At 27.7% G+C, this 21,453-nt stretch overlaps 2 protein-coding genes across 6 annotated transcripts in view; one reads left to right on the forward strand and one right to left on the reverse strand.

Moving 5' to 3' along the window:
- Positions 1–4,211: 4,211 nt before the first annotated feature.
- LOC107440891 (SIN3-associated polypeptide 30) lies at positions 4,212–13,810 on the forward strand. 2 transcript variants are annotated; one of them, XM_043045927.2, is made up of 6 exons: positions 4,212–4,339; positions 6,225–6,405; positions 7,483–7,605; positions 9,211–9,309; positions 11,325–11,482; positions 13,233–13,810. In XM_043045927.2, exons 2-5 carry the CDS (start codon positions 6,238–6,240, stop codon positions 11,448–11,450), a joined length of 516 nt encoding a protein of 171 aa, XP_042901861.1. In that variant the 5' UTR covers positions 4,212–4,339; positions 6,225–6,237; the 3' UTR covers positions 11,451–11,482; positions 13,233–13,810. The 2 variants fall into 2 exon arrangements, with proteins under 2 accessions (XP_042901861.1, XP_015909445.1); XM_016053959.3 differs by having other exon boundaries at positions 11,325–13,810.
- Positions 13,811–18,375: 4,565 nt separating this feature from the next.
- Positions 18,376–21,453, reverse strand: part of LOC107440893 (calcitonin gene-related peptide type 1 receptor) — an 81,039-nt gene continuing 77,961 nt past the window's right edge. For all 4 annotated transcript variants that reach the window (XM_043045930.2, XM_043045929.2, XM_071178841.1 and 1 more), the window contains exon 15: positions 18,376–21,017. In XM_043045930.2, coding sequence (XP_042901864.1) covers positions 20,796–21,017 — 222 coding nt within the window. In that variant the 3' untranslated portion in view covers positions 18,376–20,795. The remainder of the gene's footprint in view (positions 21,018–21,453) is intronic.

Here is a 21,453-nt window from a genome sequence, read left to right on the forward strand (position 1 = left end):
ATGAATAGAATATTCTTTAAAATAAACCATAAATTAGACTTTGTATTTTCTACAAAGTATAGCATCAAACTTTCCATTTAAATAGTAATTTTTTCTTTAAGCATACAGCAAGCAACAATTTTATGTGCAACATTTATATATAACAATGTATTTCTAACTTACAAAGCATTTCTAAGCACTTATGGATTTTTAAAAGAATGTATACTGCATTTTACGGCCCACCGTTACTCTTATAAACTGCAATAATAAAAGTATATATAATACTTCAATTTAGCAGCTTTCTGTAAACATACTTTTATGAATAAGACATTTATTACATGTTCAGCATATCGTAGATCACAGGAGTTAATCTGTCACAAAATTTATTACATTTCTAAAGAAATTATCCTGATATAAATTAGATAATATATGAGCTAGGCATTTTCGTAACTTGTTAAGAATATATAGAAGAGTTTTCTGATGTAGTTTATCATTTGTATGACAATCACATTCATCAATTGTATATATGTATTTTTTATAGTTGTGATTTTTGTCACAATATTTATCCTTGTACAGATATGTAATTAGAATAATGCTTGGATACAAGTTTTGATTGCCGAGTGATAGTTGTTTAAGTATAAAAATAAAATACTTAGATTAAATGCATTTTGTTTTATTTAACTAAGCCTCTATTTTACATACTGTTTTCTTTCAAAGATGAAATCTCCCACAATTGTCATCTTTCTGCTTTGAGAATTCTCATAGACGACAAATCTGAAGAGTATCCGTTTTCCCTTCACAAAATTTGAAAGGGTAGCAAAATAACTAAAGTTGAGAATATCAGGAGTTAGCATCATTAAGTAGAAAAATCACATATGTTTTTCAATAATCTAGGTATCTTTTGCTATCATAAAGTTAACCGAAGCTAATGGTATTTATCTTTGCATTATTTATTTTTAATTTTTTGAAGGTAATTAACTTCTCCCCCTAATATTATTTTCCTTTATTATTATTGAAAGTTGAAGAATTAAAACTTGAGTGTTTTAATAATTTTATGTAATATAAAGTAATCGTAAAGGTAATAATAAAGTACTTTATATATTACCTTTTGCAACATTTTGTGATATATTTCGTTACTCCTACAATACAATTTTAACGGTAAATAAGTTACATATCTTCTGCTGAAATATTCAATAATGCTCTTCATCTACCAAACATGGTTTTTAGGGAATTATTCCAGATTTTGAAAAATTCTAATAATTTAGTTAATAGATGTTGTTAGTATCCCACTGTTTTCCAATATTTGGAAATCTAATAAACTCTTTTTGCCTCTAATGAGGCTGCCAAAACAGTGAGTTCTTTCTAAATCTAGCAACCATGTCACCTTTTTTTCAACAATGCATCTATAAATAACTAAAACAAATTTTCACCTCAAATATGAGCTCAGAAATTATCTGTTTGAAAATATCGCCTCGTAGAATAAGCTGTAGTAAGCCACTGTATTCTTTCTGACCGTAAGTAGAGAAGATCAAGAGTTCGAGGTTGTTTACATTTATATTGAAATGTCAAACAAAAGAAGCAAATGTAGATTTTTAAAAATTAAAAAACTCTAAAAAGAGTAATAAAGACAGTTCCCTATTTTGAATTGTTATGTGTTTTCATCAGCAAGTAAAATTGCTTCCATTTATTTCTTATTGAGACATACAATCAAGAATTCACGTCATCAGTTTGCTTGATATGAAGTGAATTTAAAACAACCTCAAAATAATATTAGGTATAAATAAAATGACTTCATACACCTCCATAAATACTTCACTCTCTTTAGTTGAAATAAAGTAAATATTTTTACGCCTCATAAATACCTCTTTTGTTACAAGTATCCGAAAAGCAACCTTGTAGACTTAAAAATTCACCTCATCAGTTTGGCTGATTTGATATGAAGTGAGTTTAAAACAACCTCAAAATAAGATAAGGTATAAATAAAATGTGACTTCATACCCCTCCATAAATACCTCACTATCTTTAGTTGAAATAAGGAAAAAAAATTTATACCTCGTAAATACCTCACTCTCTTTAGTTGAAAAAAGCAAAAAAATTTTATACCTCATAAATACCTCTTTTGTTACAAGTGCCAGGAAAACAATCTGGTATACCTTAGAAATCACCTCATCAGTCTATTGTTGACAAAAAATTAATTTAAAACAACCTCAAAATGAGCTTAGGTATAAATAAAATTACTTCATACATCTCAATAAATACCCCACTCTCTTTAGTTGATATAAGGTAAATTTTTTTATACCTCAGATATACCTTTTTTGTTATAAGTATCAGAAAAACAACCTGTATACCTTGAAAATCACCTCATCAGCCTAGTTGATTTGAAGTGAATTCTAAACAACCTCAAAATGAGCTGACGTGTATGCAGAGGCGTATCTAGAGAAAATGGCGCCTATGGCAATCCTCCCTATCGGCGCCCTTNGCTGACGTGTATGCGAAACAATTACATCCTTTACGAGGTATAATTTTTATGGTTGTTTTCTCAGCAACCTCAAATATACCTTAACTTTTCATGGGTACTCGAGCTTGGAGCTTTGCAGATTCCTTGAGAAAGGTTTGCTGGATTCCATTGGAGGAGGTTTACTGGAATCCCTTGGACGGGACTCTTTTGGACCTTCCCGTTGACGTTTGGGTTCATTTTTGGAGCTCACGAAGCGTTTGACTGGAGTGTCTCGAGCAATGTTCAATTTACGTTACAACCGGCTCCGACTGTCTTGACCATGGGAATTCTTTGGGGTTTGACTCGATGAAGAGCCACCATGACGATAGAGCGAGGCTAAGGTTTCACGGACACTGGAGATTTGGCAGGAGGTGATGTTGGAGAGATTGGTTCAAGCAATTGCTCCGTGAGCGACCGGGTCAGTGGAGAAATAGGTTGCGGCAGAGTGTACACATGATGTTTGGAGATGGAGACGGAGGAGCAGCAATGTCCATGTCAGTCAATTCTCATTCTTCATCAGAGGAGGAAGAGTTTTCAAAATCCAATAATTCAGACATGCCTGTAATGCTTCTCAAAAACTGGATGCTCTGACTTTGAATAGCAGCTCTTTATATACCGCTTGGGCTGGATATTACGTCATTCTGTCGTCATAAACTGGTTCTTTCGGAGATATACCATAATTTCTTTATTTTTATTGTTTTTGTTAATGTACGTCGCACTAGAGATGCACAATGGGCTATTGGCTACGGTCTGGGAAACATCTCGGAGGATGATCCGAAGACATGCCATCACAACTTTGATCCTCTGCGGAGGGGATGGCACCCCCGCTTCGGTAGCCCAACGACCTGCGCGCGAAGTCGAGCACTTTACGGTAGCACAGTTTAACGAGGACCAATACCGCACACCCTCGGTCCCTACGCAGACTGACCACCCACCCGCACACTGACCGTAGCCAGAGATGCTTGACTTCGGTGATCTGCTGGGAACCGTGTTTTAACGATCAGTCCACTGCGGGACATTTCTTTATTAATATTTGAGTATAAAAAGTTAATTAATCATTAAAGTTGCGTGTAATATTTGCGTTTGAAAAATGACAAAAAAGAGTTTTTCGATAAAAAGATAATTGAAAGCTTGAAAATGGACCTTGTTGATTGTTTTAATTCTTCAATTTAATAAATTTTCCCAGGAAAATTACAAAAACATGTCATTTGATAAACTGAAAGTTTGAAAATTTGCATCCTACGTGTTGACTGGTAGTATTACAATTTTTCAGTTGCATTTATTTTTTAAATAATGGATTGTTATTTTCTGAACCCCCATGGAAAAATGTCTTTTCAAGTTTGTGAAAATTACAAAGCAAAATGAATCACTCGAGTTGGCACAGATGTGATGGGTAACAGCATGTGCGCGGTTCATTCATTTTTAGTCATTCATGTTTTGCGTTTGTGAGCTTTTTTTNAAGGGGTCATGGTGCTTAGATATTTTTTCTAGTGACTGTAGTTGACATTAGTGATCGCCAACGAGAGCATCTTATGCAAAAGATCTTACTACTCTTACTCTTTCAAAATTTCTCAGTGTGAGTTCAGTATCTGGCTCTGTTGACGCACCTGTAAGAATTTGCTCGACTATTTTTAAATGCAGTAAGAATATCCATTAAAAAATTTGCCATGAATACTTTTCGGCTACCGCAGTTCACTACAATTTTTTCTGAAGTGAAGAGTAACAAATATTAACTGTGACCGTAGCAATTTTTGTTTATCCGATTTTTTTCTTATATTTTTTTGACAATCTTGTAAATAAATCGGTGAAATCAGGAAAGCTTTTCAAGTTCAGAGAGAATTATTGTATCTAGTCTTTATAGTTGTAAGTATATTTATTTCAATTGTTTAGTTTTGTAGTGTATTACTGAATGTGATTTTAAACGATATTTTTTTAAGTAAATTTGCAAATGACAGTTTATAACTTGAATTCTATATGCGGAATGTCCCCTGCACTCTTTCATTTGATTTCTTTATCTTTGTAAGTTTAACGGTTTTACTTCGTAAATACGCAAGAATCATTTGTATTCAAGAATCTCAAGTTACATTTTCAAAATTATTTATTTTATGATTATAAGACAAATGATGAAAATTTAAATCAGGTCAGTTAGCTAGATCTGCAAGAAAGATATTACATTATCAGTTTGAATTTAATATCGCAACTAATTTATTATTGGTAACTTATCTTTTGAATCTGCCTTTAATTCAGTGAGAAATCACATCCAAATTTAAGGCAGACTCGTCAAAAAGCTGTATATTTATTTACTCGAGATTTTGATATTACGTCAAGTATAATATTAGGCATTTGTTTCAATTTTAAATCCTTTTAAAATGACATGAAATCGGTTTATTATTTTTATTTTGAATATTTTGTTTATGAATGACTTTTTTTTAAAAATATTGTTTTGCTGTCCAAATTTTGAATTGCTGTCCAAAGTACTGAAATTTTGAAAATAGAAAAAATTCGTAAATTCTGATTACGCATATTAGTAATAGATGATATATTCCCTACATATTAGAGCAATGATAATTAATATTTAAAATACGAAGATAAAGTTAAAACTAATTTTAAATCAGAGTAGGGGCATTAATTTTGTGTAGTATAGGTTGAAATAAATTAAGCACTATTATTTTGTTAAATTTTTTTTTTAAGATTTTGTTCTTTTAATCATAATTTTTATTTTTACAAATTACTAAGCTATTACACAATTATGAAATATCTTGATTACATTAGCATTTTTTTATTTTTTATAAATGGTTAATTTCTACCATTTTATTATAATTATTTTTTCTTGGATCCTAATTTTTATTCTGCTTTGAAAAATAAATTTTTCATGCTAATTATGTGCTAACCACACGTTTTAGTTCATGTGTATTTTGTTCCTAACTTTTTCATACTTTGCTTAACATATTAAAGCCTGTTATTTTTGTCTACTTCTTGTACCAGACCTATTCCTAAGCTAAAGGTATCATGCCAAAGTTGGTGTTATCCTTTTAGTAGTAATCATAACTATTTATTTTAACTTTTATAAGATAACCTTAATAAAATTGGTACTTAAGGTATACATAAGGTCATCTATGGTCATACATAAGGTATCTATTACCACTTACTTATAGGTATACTTATTTCAATTTATTATTATCTATTAACACTTTAACAGTAGTTCAGTATGGATGGTGTTTTCAATATAAATGTAAACAACGTCAATCTTGAGCTCTTGATCTGCTCTACTTCCGGTTAGAAAGTACGCAGCTGCATGTTACAGCTTATTCTGCATTGCGATATTTTCAAACAGATAATTTAGTTTTTAATAAAAGAAGTAACTTATATAATTTCTTTTCTCAAATCTGCTTTTTTTACAAATACATCTATATAAGAAATACTACTCAAAAGAGTCTCAAATCACGATAATCACGTTTTGAGCCAAATGGCTTCTTAACACACCAAAAGCAGTAACGCGGAATTATATGGCCACAAAGAACTTGCTGCGCTCCCTAGTGTAGAAAACTCCGTCCATTAACAAAACACCACAATTGATTAAAAAGTACTTTAAGTATTCATTAAATTAATTAAGTATTAATTAAAAGTACACAATTAATTAAAAGTACACAATTAATTAAAAGTACACATTTAATTAAAAGTATATTTTTTACAGCCTCCATAAGAAATAAGTATTTTTTTGTAATGGAGTACATTTTTATTATTTTAGATGAATAGCTGAGATGAATGGTTTTAGTACTGAAGAGGAAACACCAAGCAGCCATAACCAAATTTGTTGCCTCTTAGATGAAGGGGACAGATGTACTCAGCCTGCTGGAAATGCAAGTTATAATAAAAGAATACAAAAAACTGTTGCACAGAAGAAGTTGAAATTAAGCATTGATCCAAATGTAAGACAGGCTGTGAACCCTTGGTTTGGACACTAAAAATCTTAACAGAATTAGTATTATAATAATATATTTAGAAATTAAATTGGCTTGTACTTAGTAAAAATATTCTTGCATTCACATAGTGGTAAAGTTTGAAATTTTCTCTTTCAAAATTGAAGTTTTACAATATTTTTTTCATAACTTAGTGTAAAAATATTATTAATTATGTTCAAGTAAATATTTTTTTATGTAATAATTGATGTTTATATTTGTATTCATAGCTTTTTAATGATTGCTTTTTCCATTTGTTAAGTTTTTTGTTTCTTTTTTTAAATTAGCCTTAAAGATTTTAATGTGCATAATGCCCAAGTTGCTGTTTTGAGTTATAAAGGAAAAGCTTGTGTCTTGGGAGATAATTTTAAAATATTCAGATAAAGAAATATTAGTTATACCATATGATAGGATTGTTTCAGATATTATCTACTTATTTATTTTCTGAAAAACATTTAGTTGATATTTAACTCTTAGAGGATGTTTATTTACAAAACAGCTGTTCTGTTATCAAATTAAATTTTTCTATATAATATTTACTAAAAAAATTGCTCTTAGACACTTCTATAACATTTGGGAAAAAAATTTTAAAAATTATTTAATACTTTATGTTATACATTTTCTTACTAGGAAATTTTTTATATTAAATTAGTTAATCATTTATTAAATTTTCTTTGATTTTGATTGTTTTTTTATTATGAAATGAAGCTAAATGAATTATAATTATATTATTAATTATGTATTTTAATCTCAAAGTAAAATTTTTCAACTTCTAAGTACTTTTGATAAAACTTGAAGTGTTTTCATAAACATTAAATTAAAAAACGGTTTAAATGTAAAAGTTTTAATTTGTTAACATTTAAAATTGACTTAGGTACATATAAAAAACTGTGAGAATTTATTACTATAAGCATAAGAATGTCGACACTAATTGTTGCATTTATTTAAACTGTGTAACTAGCAACCTGGTTATATTTTAAAACTTTTTAACTTTTATTCGATGCAACCAAGCTCTAATTATTATTATTTTTTCCCGTTTACTTTCAGGCTCGTCATATCTACATTTGTGAATACCATAAGAATGTCATCCAAAGTATTAGAAATAAACGGAAATCTATTAAAACTGAGGATGATGGTGCAATGAATGACCAAGATATGGACATACCAGAAGTAAGAAATGTGCTTATTTCTAAAAAAAAAAACTAATAAGATTTTGTGTTTTTTTATTTTATTATATCTTTAGAATTGTAAAATGTATAAAAAAAAACTTAATTGAGCATCAGATGCTACTTAAGCTTGTTGTTAAGTTTATTTTTTTAGGTTAATTGCAGTGGTTTAAAATTAAAACATTCATCATGAGGTTTTCAGTAGCCTCAGTGCTTTAATTTTTTATGGAACTCAGTTTTTTTGTGTGAACTGCTTAAACGAATTTATTTTTTTGTGTTATAAATTATTTATGATCTGATCCAGCTTTTTAAATAATTTTAGCATTATAACGTAACTTTTAGTTCATTTGTAAAATTTTCTACTTAAAATAATTTCTTAGCAAGAAATCTAACTTTTTTTTCTTCAAAAAATTAATTGTTTTCAATAGCTTAAATAATTTAATTAAAAAGCCAAGTGTAGCTGTCATCAGTTTTTATAAGGAATTTATTTGTTAAAATTTATAGTTGTTTAACATAATTTATTTTTACATATAATCAATTTTTCAGTTAAGAATAATTTTTAAAGCAACAAAAAAGAATACTTAACATAATTTTAAGATTCTATTGGTTTAAAGATATCTTGATGATGCCTTCATATTGAGCTGATTAGGAAATTTTTTGTTTCTTTTCTTCTTGATAAATTTTGGTTGTATACCTATACCTGCACAGGTATGGGTAACAGTAGTAACATGCATATGTTATTGCTCTCTAACTACATTGAATACAAAAAATGTTAAAACTAATATGGAACCTATACTTATTCTGAAATTAACCATTATTGTCTTTGAAAATCTACCTGAGAAACTCCAAAATAACTATCTTCCTAATTAAATATAAAAGATGCATAATTTATAATATGAACTTTACTGATGTATCTTTTTAATGAAAAGGAAATCAAGAATCAAATAAGAAATTGATAATCACCGAAGAAATTTTATTAACTGTCAACTTTCTGAAAATTTAAAGTTTTAAACAGTGAATTTAATTGTGAGCCATGTAGGTATTGCTAATTAGCAATACCTACATGAAATGTATGAAAAAAAATAGTTTGATGTAAATAAAAAATTCTTTTCATGAAATTCCATATTTTTGAAAAGCAATGTATTGTTTATTATGAAATGTTTTATTTTGGTTAGATTTAGTCATCAAATATCAGTATAAACTAATATGCACCATACCTTATTTTCTTTTTTAACTGATATCAACTCTGTTTTTTTTTTTTTAAATGAAAGATTTTTTAATTTTTTTAAAAAATTCTCATTAATATGTGGATATAGTTTTTCACCCATAAAGAATTTTTAATTTGGTTTCAATAAAAGAATGCTCTAATATGTCGAATTTTACAAGCTATCTTTCTCTAAATTAGTAAGAATTCTATTGAATTTTTCTTTTAAAGGAATTTCAAAAAAGTTTCCTCTTCAATGAAATAAACATCATGTTTAACATTTATGTTGTAATTTTGTCAATTAAATGGAGAACTGTTTCAATGATATTTTAAACTAATTTCAAATAACTTGTACTGTGATAATTTAAAAATAATAAAATTTTGTTTCCATTATTACCAATGAAGGTTGATTTATATCAATTGCAAGTGAGTGCTCTTAGAAGATATAAAAGACATTATAAAATTCAAACTCGACAAGGAGTTAATAAAGCTCAGCTTGCAGAGGTAAGTTTTTATAGATTTTAATATTTTTATTGTATTATCTTTTATTTCAAATTCAAAATACTTTACTTATTTAAAGGTAAAGAAATATTTGAAACTACAATGTAATTAAAATAGGAAACATGGTATGGAAGTAGAAATTATCAATTTGGTTTAAAACATCATTTTGAAAATTCCATCTTTTTTTGAAAAATTCCATCTTTTCATATTTTATAGGAACATGGAAAATTATAAGTATATTAGTAGCGTTACATCAGTTTTGGAAAATAATTTACTAAAAATTAATTAATTGATAAAATTTAAAAAAAATAATAAATTTGTTCATGTTTAAAGTAGTTCATGTTGTCATTTCAGAAATTTTTTTAATAAAAATTATACAATATACACATACATTTTCTATTATCTATATCTGTTATCTATTTGCATTTTCTAATCTTAAATTTTTATTATGAATATGTAAATTTGTAACTTCTAAATATCTCATAATAAAAACAACCGATTAATTTAAAAAATAAAATAAAGTAATACAGAAAGAAATTTTTTAGTTTAGACGTTATTCAAAAAAGTATTCTTACTTTCGTTGTTCTATTTTTTATTATTTTTTAAATTCTGCGGATGATTGACCGTGTAAAGCTAGGCACAGATGGCGCTAGGAGGTAAAATTCATCTCAAGACTTCAGGGTTACTACTTCTGATTGATTTTTACACCTAAACTTTAAAAGGCATGCCATCTACTTTTATTATACTAATAATGTTTACAATATAATACATTCTTTCTATTTAAATTTCAACGAAAAAAACAGCAAATGAATTCGGAAGACTTCGCAAGCATGCAACCCAAAAATTATCAATCGGGGATATTCTACACAAATATATCCTAATAAAGAATAACACTCAAAACATGGGAAATTTTACACTTTATTTTTGTTTTGATATTAACTTTCGTAAATTTACTTTAGGATCTCAACCAGTTAGAATTTGTAAATTACGAGAAACTCTTATGAATTGTAAAATTATATGTAAATTTAATCACAAATTGTAATTATAAAACAAATATTAAGCCTGTTCTTACATGGCCTCGTAAGTATACATCGGATGTTTTCTATATTTCTTCCGTTTTTAGAAAGCTTGTTATTGCTTACATTCAGTCAACCATTCGTTTAAGCAAACAAAAAATTGCTGAAGAGTAACTAACTAATGGGAAAAAACTGAGTTAGTGAACAAATAAGAGAAAATTCCTAACAAAATAATTGGTAATAGTTCACTGTTTTGGTTTCTTATTTTCATTTTCATTACAAAAGAATAAACAGTTTTAAGTTCTTTAAAAAGCATTCATCAGAGAAAAGTCAACAAAAGTATTTGCTTGTAAAATTTAGCAGCACACTTCTTCAACTGTTGAAATGCAAATAATATCAATTTCTTAGAACAACCTAAGAGAGTATTGAAGAAATAACTACCCATATTGAAAAAGTATGAAAATGGGTGATCTTTTCTCAGGAAAATACGCTTTTTTACATTCACACCCATGGGGTGAAGGAAAACTCCATTCAAATTAGGGTACAAAAGGGTTTATGTTATTTCTAGTAATGCCCCTCCCTCCCACTCAACATATTCAATTCTTTCATTTGACTGCTGTAATGTTGCAATTATCAACACTATAGCAAAACAAAAATCTGCGTTTTTTAATTTGTTCCGGTTTTTTGCAAAGTACTTCTTTTTCCACAAATTATATGTTCCTGTATTATAAAATCTCATTTTAAACCTTTGCCTATTAAAATTTAATATGTGTTACGTTTTTACTCAAAACATAAGTTTGATGGCTTGCTAAATTAAAAAAAAAAAATGTTATAAAGATGTATTGTCATGTATAGCAAAAGATGTTATTTGGCATGTTGTTGAAATTTTCTTTTAAAACTTTGATAAAGTGGGAAACCCAAGTGGAAGTCCTGTTTATGCCTTATTGCTAGATAAATTTTGTTATAAAAAATATTCAAAATTGATTTTTGTTTCTTTTTCAGACTCTTTCACGCCATTTCAAAACTATTCCTGTGATGGAAAAAGAAGCAATTACTTATTTTATTTACATGGTAAAGACTAATAAAAATAAACTGGATCAGAAAAATGGAGAATCTTCAGGAATTTAGTAGTCTCCCATCTATCAGGAACAGCATTTAAAGTTTGTCATTTTCATCAATGTTCTTCAACCTATTGTTTTTCTTTCCAGTTTATATTTATTTCACCTAACTCTGTTCACAAAATAAATCTTCCATCCATGAAGTTTAATCATTGTATTTAAAAAACGCATTTGCATTTTTTCGATTTCAGGTATTCAATGGTTTAATGAAATTTATTGTGCAAGGATGAACCTATGTTATATTTAATAATGTGTGCTCTCGTTAATTAGAATTATAAGTGAAGCACATACAATGAGAAATATATTTTGAATTAATAGTCAAAATTATACATTTTAGTTTACAGTGTGATAAAATATTTGTTTATTTTTACTATTTAGTAAAATCATAAGAAACATACAGATTTTCTTCAAATAATGGCAAATTGAACATGTAACAAAGACATAGAGTTAATTGGTAAAGACTGTATCAATAGAGTAAATTAAGTAAATATTCAGTCATAAATTTGATTTTAAGAATGTTTATTTTTTCTTTGTAGATAATTCTGGAATGTATTAGCATTAAATAGTTTTTGAAAACTGCAAAATTTTATTTCTGGACAAAAGATTTTATGTAATTATTTTTCACATATTTTTTTTAAAATAAATTCTTAAATATATTAACTCATAATTTTACAAATTTTTATTTTGCTATTAAAGTGCAAAGAAAAAATATATACTGTTCCAAGAAAGTAACAATGTAAATAAGTTACTACTATTATTATTTATCAAATATTGATTTTTAAGCTAACTAATGCAGGTTCTTGTGCCAATTCCTACCATTCTTTAAAAATTGCAATTCAAATAAATGCATGAATTAACATACTAAAGAATATCAATGAGTTCTATACTCAAGGATAAAAATATATTGGTAAGAAATTCTTATATATATTTTTTTTAATATTAAATTTGATGTTTATTATGAAATTGCCCTCAACTGTGTAAAAATCTAATCATTACATCATAAGTTATCTAGAGGGATTAGTTCTTCATAATATATTCTTGTACGTAGTGTTTTTAAAATATTGCAAGATAAAGTTTATTATGACAATGGGAACAAAAAGCTTATAGTGACATTAAAATTTTACAATGGTATAAGTTTTAACGACAGATATATAAAACTGACCCTACATATAAATTTGTAAACGGACATATTTTTTAATTAAAGTCATGTATAATTTTTTTTTAAATTAAAAATCTCCCCATATAGCTTTGATTGATGTCTGGGGGAAAAAAACCTTTCTTTTTTTTGACTGTTGACAGTCTACCCTACTTAAAAATGGCTATGATTTATATATGGTTTTGTACTCACAAATGCTAGTATTTAACTTAATGTTATAAATATGGTTTTTATATTAGGTTTGCTCACAGCATTTTGATCATCAAATGTTTAGGTGCATATTTGTCAAAAGATAAATAAAAAATTTTAGCAAAAAACAACAACTATTAGAACTGAATAGGTTTAAATATTAATGACATTAATGTACAAAAATGCACTGTGAAATTACATATATATTACAGTGAAAAACTGTGCTGTATGACTTGTTATGACTTAAAATATTGTATTATGTTGAAATTTTTTTATCTTAGGTCTTGTGTGAGAACAATTGTCTTTTTTTAATTTTTTGATTAGGCACTGAACTTGTCTGATCTAGAAAATCATGTCTATAAAAATTCAATGACAAAATTTTCTTGCTCTTTTCCTGCTAGCAAATTTGTCTATGCTTACAGTAATTATATATAGTGCGACTTTCAGGAGAACTCCTCCAGGCATCAGTCTCGCGTCGTGGCAAGTACCGTGGTTATGAGGAAAAGTCACTTCAAATAGGGGTGTGGTGTGAATAGTTTTGTCTTGATCTTGGCATTAGTCAGTGTGAGTAAACTAATCAACACCTTCATTCCTCCATTAGAAATGTGCTCTCGCTTGTTACCATGGCAACAGGCATCCCCAGATTTTTTGAGGAGTTCTCCTCAAGGCCGCATTGTATTTCACTCTTGAAATATTTTTTTTTATCATGTTTACAAACTTGAAATGAATTAGTTCATAATATAATATTTGTTTGTGTTGATCTTGTATTTAGAAGCAAACAATGTTTGATTATCAATTTAGTTACCAAGATAGACTATCATTGTTTAATCATATTGTGTAACATTTCTTATTACTTTAAGCAAAACATTGTTTAAAATTCTGATTACTTTACATTCAACTGTTTCAAAATGACAGATATTGTGTCATTTTGAAATCCTGTTTGTCGAACACTCTTTGATGCTTGTGAAGCGACTAGTTCTAGGATGAGTATTTTTTTACTCTTGATATCGTCAAAAATAAATAAATCAAAATGATCTGAATAAAGAAATATTTATTTTGTGTAAAGCAACATTTGATGCCTCCCATCATATGTTATGAACATGAAATATTCATAACATTAAATGAAATGTTATGAATGAATGTCACATTAAATGGTGTCTCATTCAAGTAATTAAATTAAAATTCTTTATGTCACTTTTCTTGCATCAATCATTAAGTACCACTGCAATTTTATTAAAATACAAGATATTAATGTGAAAATGTTTAAAATTTATTTAAATAATTGTATGTTATAACAGTTTCTTTTAAATAGGGGTGCACAACCTCTTATAGAAGAAAACCACAAAATTTTTTGGGCTCTCTGGGATTGCAAGGAATTTAGTATTTTAGCAACTAATCTAAGTTATTACCTTAATATGGTTTGTCTTAAGGAATACAAGGCAGCACGTAACAAATTATATTTAATTTTTGAAAAGTATAATATTTTTTTAAGTTAAAATTTTATAAATGTGAAGGGGTTTGCACTTTTTCTTTTATTTTTAATAAAAAATCAGTTAAGTTGCAGGAAGATTTCACCTTTCTTTGTAAAAAATTAATCTTATTATTTTTTAATTGTTTATAAATTTTTTATATCTTTAATTTTTAATAAGTTCTTAAATTACAGTTATTTTGAGTGTTTTTCAAATCTCGCCCCATCTAATTTCTTCTTTTTCGAACTAAATTCTGGTGGTGAAGTGAGAACATGAATCATTAAGGTTAGATACCTGGCTGTCATTACTGTAGCTCTTGTATGTGCTAACTACAGGGAAAAAAAATAATTTTAATTTTTTGAAGAAAATGTTCCCTATAAAAATTGAAAGATTTTTAAACCTTTTGACATCTTGAATTGTTTCCCCTACATTCTGTAGTTTTAATGCTATAATTATTATTATAGTTAACTACTTTAAGATCATAACTCTTAATATTATAACATGTGTCTTCAGTTTCTTGAAAATAGTTTGATAAAAAAGCAAGAAAGTTTAAAAGAAGCTTCTAATTATGTTGTATTTCATTTAAATTTCGAATTAAAGGGATCAACAGTCTTGATAGCATGTTGTGCACCCCTACTTTTTAACAGACTTTTGTAAGAATAGGGCATTCCAAAAACGACTGAGTAATTAAATATCATAATCTAACTGAAGTATTAAGTAATGGTCATTTTTACCTTCAGCTTTTGAAATTAATATCATCAAAGTAGCTGGTGTAAATTGACTGTCATAAAATTTAGTTATATTGCTCCCTTTTTCATATGAGCTGGGTTTTTTTTTTTTTTTTTTTTTTGGGTATNTTTTTTTTTTTTTTTGGATTGCCTAATAACATGCATTTTAGTTTTTAATAAAAGTCATAGTAGAAACTTTAATTGCATGCTTTAATAATTATTTTTTAAGAGCTTTTATGATGCTTTGCATAGGAAAGAAAGGCAACTCTTTAAATTTTCTAAGACATCTGAATTGAAATTCACAAATACTTTTCTTTTAGGTGTAATTTTGAAAAATTTTATAGTTGATGATTCAGCTTTAATTTGCTTAATTTAGTTTCATGAAATTTTAAAATTGTATTTTTTTATAAGCTAATGTTTTGAATTTTATCCTTTATCTCAGTATTTATGTTAAAAATATCAAATGCAAATGTAAGAAACTTATTCTATTTTATATATATCTACATAAATTAAAGCAGAAAAACTAAGAATTTTAAGTGTATATTAATTTCATTAGTTTTCTGCTAATTTATTTTGCTCCAAAAATTTTCGCTTATTTAAGCCTCTGCATTTGGTATTTCATCACCATTGCAAATCATTCATTAATCACTGTTGTATCTCAATATTTAATAACCAACCATTTCATTTCACGATTACCAGTCATTGTGTGGAAATTAAACATAAATTATGTTAAGTCTTTTAAATTTTTTAGTATTTATTCTTGTTTAATTTGCAGCTATTTAAAGTTCTAAGATCGCTTAATATTGACTTGCTATTATTTTTCTCCTTTCATTTGTAAATATTTATGAAGAAATTTTAGTTGTATTAAAATATTCAATACATTCTCTTTATTGATAAATAAAAGAAGTGTTTCATATATTTTATTTCTTGAATGCATGTTTTTAAAATTTATTAATTATAAATTAATAAAATTATTAATTTATAAATTAATTAATAATTTTATTAATTAATATATTATTTCTTTTATTTAATTGTTACCTCACAAATGTTTTGTTATGTGTGTATTGAACTAATTTTAAACTATTGTCACTATTACAACTTATGAAACTGTGCTGATTTTGTAAAACTACATTATTAAATTACTTTCATAAAATTATTGTCTATGTCTTATTTTTTATTATTAAAGCTAAATTTTCTGAAACAGGATAACTTATCCTTTTTTAGTGTTTCAATTTACCTTTAGTAATTGATCATTCTTTATTAAAAAACAACAACACTAGATTCGGTTTGTAGTTAAATTTATTTTTTATGTTTCTGCTTGATGGGTTGCATTACTCAGTATCAATCAGTATTCGATATCCGAATAAATAAATTATATCTGTATATCGAGTGAAAGATGATTCAGTATCAATACACATCCACAGAAGGGATTTAGATCGATAGGTTCTGAAGTCTTTCTTTTACCTATAAGAGCTTTATCCACTCCTAGAAGTTTAATTTGAAATTATTTGTTGTTATTATACAGTGTTTTAGTTAGTTACGTTTGTGTTGTGTGTTTTTACTTCTCAAATGTTGATCTTAAAGAAAATTGCGATTGCTGTCTGTCCTAATAAAAATTATTAATTAAAAACTTATTATTTTTATTTATAAGAATTTTTTTGTCAATTATTTTGCTGATTTTCGGATTATATATTAATATTCTGTTATTTTATTAGCATTCAAATTCATCTGTTCATTTTTTTATTTCCTCATTCCAGCCATTTACTATTTATTCACTCTACATTACTAACAATATTAGATATTGTTAGGTAAATTATATGACAGATGTCGTAATCACGACTGACTTACAAATCATTCATTGCTGAATAACCTTATGCATATTATTCATTAATAAAAAATGACGTATTATTCATTAATGTCGATGACGTATTGTTCATTCTCTAATGCCATAGAGAATGAAGTATTATTCATTAATGAAAATATTAAACGTGTCTTGATGCAATTCATGATTTCTCCGAAGAGAACAATCTATGGATGGTTGGCCGTGTAAAGCCAAGTACAGGTGGCTCTCCGATTTATTTTAACGCTTAAACTTGAAAACACATTGTCAGTCAATATTAATATGTTGTAGTGTTTACAATATAACGCGTTCTTTCATTTTAACTTTAGCTTAATCCGTTTAATTTTAGCAGAAAACGAATTAGGACCACAAATATGCTACGATGCTACCCAAATAATAGCGAACAACGATATTTTACACTAATATATCCAAATTTCACGCTTTATTTATGTTGTGATATTAGTTTTCCTAAATTTTTTTTAAGGCTTGCCACATTTAAAAATTTATAAATTACATATATCTCTTAAGAATGGTAAAAATTACTCGTTAATTTAAACACAGATTAGAATAATGAAATTTCCTAGAACATCAAGCCTGTTAATGCATCGGCTCTTAAACGTAACATAAGCGGAACGATACACCGGAAGTTTTCCATGTTTCTTCCGATTTTAGGAAGCTTGTTATTGTTTTTATTCAGTCGTTCATTGTTAAAAAAAAAAAAAAACATTACCACCATCTTTAAAATTTTTAGTTTTATATATTATGGAAGCAGCAAATTAAATTCGTGTTATTGTTTACAATTGGTTTATTGAAGATTATCCTGCTTTATTAAATGATGAAGTTCAAAAGTTAAGATAAAAATCGGATGTGTAAATGCGTGGCATTTTCTCAGTGGAATACTTTGCTATTTTAAACGAGAAAAGAAGAAATTTTTAATAATCTAATGAAAAATGCTGCTAGAGGTACTATTTAAGTTTTTTTTTTAATTGATAATTTTTTAAATATTGATAATATGTAGGCAAGTATTACGAAACACCTAGATATTTTACTTATTTTGAACAGGTATTTTTAACTTTTATTTTTGTATCAGCGATTTTTTTCTCTCCAAAATAGCGGTTCCAACCCAATAGTGAACTGATGGTTTATTATTAATTTTATTTAAGTAACATGCATATTTGTTTTTAATTCTCATAAATTATTTTCCATCTAGTTTTGTTTTTGAAGTACAATATTTATTTACAAAAAGAATGTTGTGCACATAACTTCCTAGATAAAAAGTAAACTTAGATTATAGAACAGTTTTCTTNGGTATTTTACTTATTTTGAACAGGTATTTTTAACTTCCTTTTTTGTATCATAGCGATTTTTTTCTCTCCAAAATAGCAGTTCCAACCCAATAGTGAACTGATGGTTTATTATTAATTTTATTTAAATAACATGCATGTTTGTTTTTAATTCTCATAAATTATTTTCCATCTAGTTTTGTTTTTGAAGTACAATATTTATTTACAAAAAGAATGTTGTGCACATAACTTCCTAGATAAAAAGTAAACTTAGATTATAGAACAGTTTTCTTTATTCAAAAAATGAATTTACATTCTTATGAATATTATTGGTGATATACATCAGTAATAATAATGGTCCTGCAGAGTTAGTTCTAAGTCTGCTTTTCGATCAAATGGTAGCTGATAAATGGTTTTCTTTATTCAAATAAAAAGAGAAAATAGCATAATTTTTTTTCAAAACTGAGAAAATAATTGTTTTGTTTTTTTCATGCATAAATACAAATTTAATAGGCAATCAAATTTTTAACGCATCGTTTTGAATTGCATTTCTCATCTATAACGGTGCTTTTTTAATACATCTTTAATTAACGAATAAAATGACTAATGGAATATTTTTTCTAAAAATAAGCTTCTTAGGCATATTTCAAGTATGTTATAATAATCGGTGCTACCTTTGGATTAAATTACGACATTAAATTAAAATATTTATGAATGAATAGCCATATCCTTTTTTTCAAAAAATTTTTTTTTTTTGAACTCCAAAATATGGTCCTAATACTTCAATAAAAATAGCAAACAAAGGTTTTGATAATTATGCTTGCCACTTTTACATTTTGCGATTTTCACCGTAATTTGGAAACTAATAATTTCATTCAAATATTTTTCATCCTTTAAAACTGAATTACCTGAGGAATATTTCATAAAAAAAATTTTAAAAAAAATGCTGGGTTCACTAAAATGGAAAGTGGACGAGCGTGATTGAGTTAGAAATATAGTAACGATATTGGCTACCTTTCGTGGTTATGAATGACAGTAAAAGAGTATAACTAATTAACAACTTCGCATGTGAGCATTTAAAGTGAAAATAAAGTCATGCTAAGAAGGATGCTTCCAGAACAGAGCAATGTGCGCTGATATGCTTTTTAGTGACGGGATATGATGGTTACAGGTTTGTCAAATTTGTTGTCAAATGTTATATTCATGGTGAACATTGTTTGGGACAAATGTGGAAATGAATTAGCCTAAATCAATTTTACATCAGCTAAGTCTCATAGCAAGTAGATGTCATTATTTCCTCTACATTCATATCTGCTGTTGATGAAATGATTAGAGGTAATCGAAGATTTACGATTGGTAACACCTGTGTTGCACTTTGATATAAATAAAGGAAGTGTGCAATCACCTTCTTTTCAAATTCGTATTATTTAACTTCGACGAGTTGGAGGGAAAGCTTAGTGGATTTCCTTTTATGGGCGGGGAAAGTTAAAACGCATGAAATATGAGAGCAAGTGAATTGGTGAAACAATTATGTAAAAAGTAGAATCAGTAGAAAAATCTTCATTTGGAAAAAAACACTATTCAGTGGGAAGGGACGACGATGAAATGTTAAATAGGCTGTCTATATTTGCTTTCCCTCGATTCTCCGTTTCTTTCACTTCGACTTTCTTCTTCCTCTGAATCGCTAGAACAAACTCTACGGGTGCGCTTGAGTCTCACTTTGTACACGCCAACTCGTGATGGGAGATCTATAACTTCTCTTTCCTGATTCACCTTCTTAGTACGATTTTATATGCTCTCACGTGAACTGATTAATCTGTTACACACAAACCGAGATGCTCTTAAGTTACTTTATAACGTGGAATGGTGGTGGTTTTATGGTTTCAGTATTTCTGATGCTTTGTCCACTTTTTGTTTGAACAACCCTTTTATAGAGATTATCATATGCATGTTATATCGAACGAATTGTAACTGTAACCAAGAACATTTTTTTGAAAAAGACTTTTCTTACAGAGAGTCAAAGCCTAAAAGTAAGCAGAAAGTGTTTTTCATTTCACCATCACTAGAAATGAAAACGTTTTAAAAGATGTATGTTTACATTCTTTAGGCATCGTGGTGGTTAAAATAGCTTTGAATTAGACTTATCAAACTATGAATCAAATATTAAAACAAATATCCAGTTACCATAGGAAAAGAAAAAAAAATAGTGTGACAACTGTGCTTTAACTCTCTGATTCTTGACCTCCTAACTCAGTCTGGAGTATATTTTCACGCAAAACAACCGAATTTTTATACTATTCAATGGAGAAATACTGTTTTGTACAATTTTACTCAAGTAACTGACAACGTATTTTGTAACCACCCAGGGTGGTACTGTTATTGTACCGCAATTCATATCCTGCATTCTTTTCTTTTTTTCAAGACAAGATTTCTTACGCCAAATAATCTAATAGAATTTATAAAAATTAACACTAAATAGAAAAATCGGCATAGCAACCATTTTTCTATGAACAAGGTAATGACCTGTATTTTTAGTGTTATTACCACTTATATTGGTAAAAACACCCACCTGAAAGATAAGCAGTGACTTTTGCTTATGTTATTAGCAGTTCCATTATTAGAGTCACTGCAATGATATTGTGACAGAATAATCTTTTGAAAAGTGCACAAAAAGATTTCGTAAAATAAAATCATTTTTTTCCGTTGTCCTGAGTTTCAATTCTGTTCCCTTTGTGGACGTCTCTCAATTTGTGCATCTCTCCATTTCGCAGTTTGTGATGATTGTTGTGCTGACTGTCGTTAATGGACGAAACAGTTGTTGACCACCTTCTCGTATTCATGCTGTTTTTTCTTTGACGGAATTCATTGGTCAGTTTGTATCTAGCGTAAGTGCGCTTTATCAAAATTATAACCTGAAAAAAAAATTAAGAAGATAACTTTACTTGAATGAAACTTTAAAATACGCCAAAACGCTAATATTGCTACCACTAAGAAAATAATTTCTCAATAGCCGTACAAGTTATGCACATATATTTACGCGATATATTAGTAACACAAATCTTCTAATTTGGATCTATAAATCATGGAATAATTTATCTGTCCAAAATTAGGTGGTTACAATTATATGAACTTACCCACTTAATTTAAATAATGTACAATCAGTCCTTTTATTATAGAACTTATCACATGTCACTGCAATATTAAAATTTCGGGCATTAATAGGTTAACGAAATAATAATACTTAAGATACACTATATGCCAAGTTTCATCCCAAATTGAATTCCTCAAGTCGTGTCAGTTTCTTGCAAGGCAAATCTGAATAATTAAATCGAGTTACTACTACTATTA

The sequence above is a fragment of the Parasteatoda tepidariorum genome, chromosome 3 (genome assembly GCF_043381705.1).
Source record: "Parasteatoda tepidariorum isolate YZ-2023 chromosome 3, CAS_Ptep_4.0, whole genome shotgun sequence".
In the NCBI taxonomy this organism is placed as follows: domain Eukaryota; kingdom Metazoa; phylum Arthropoda; class Arachnida; order Araneae; family Theridiidae; genus Parasteatoda; species Parasteatoda tepidariorum.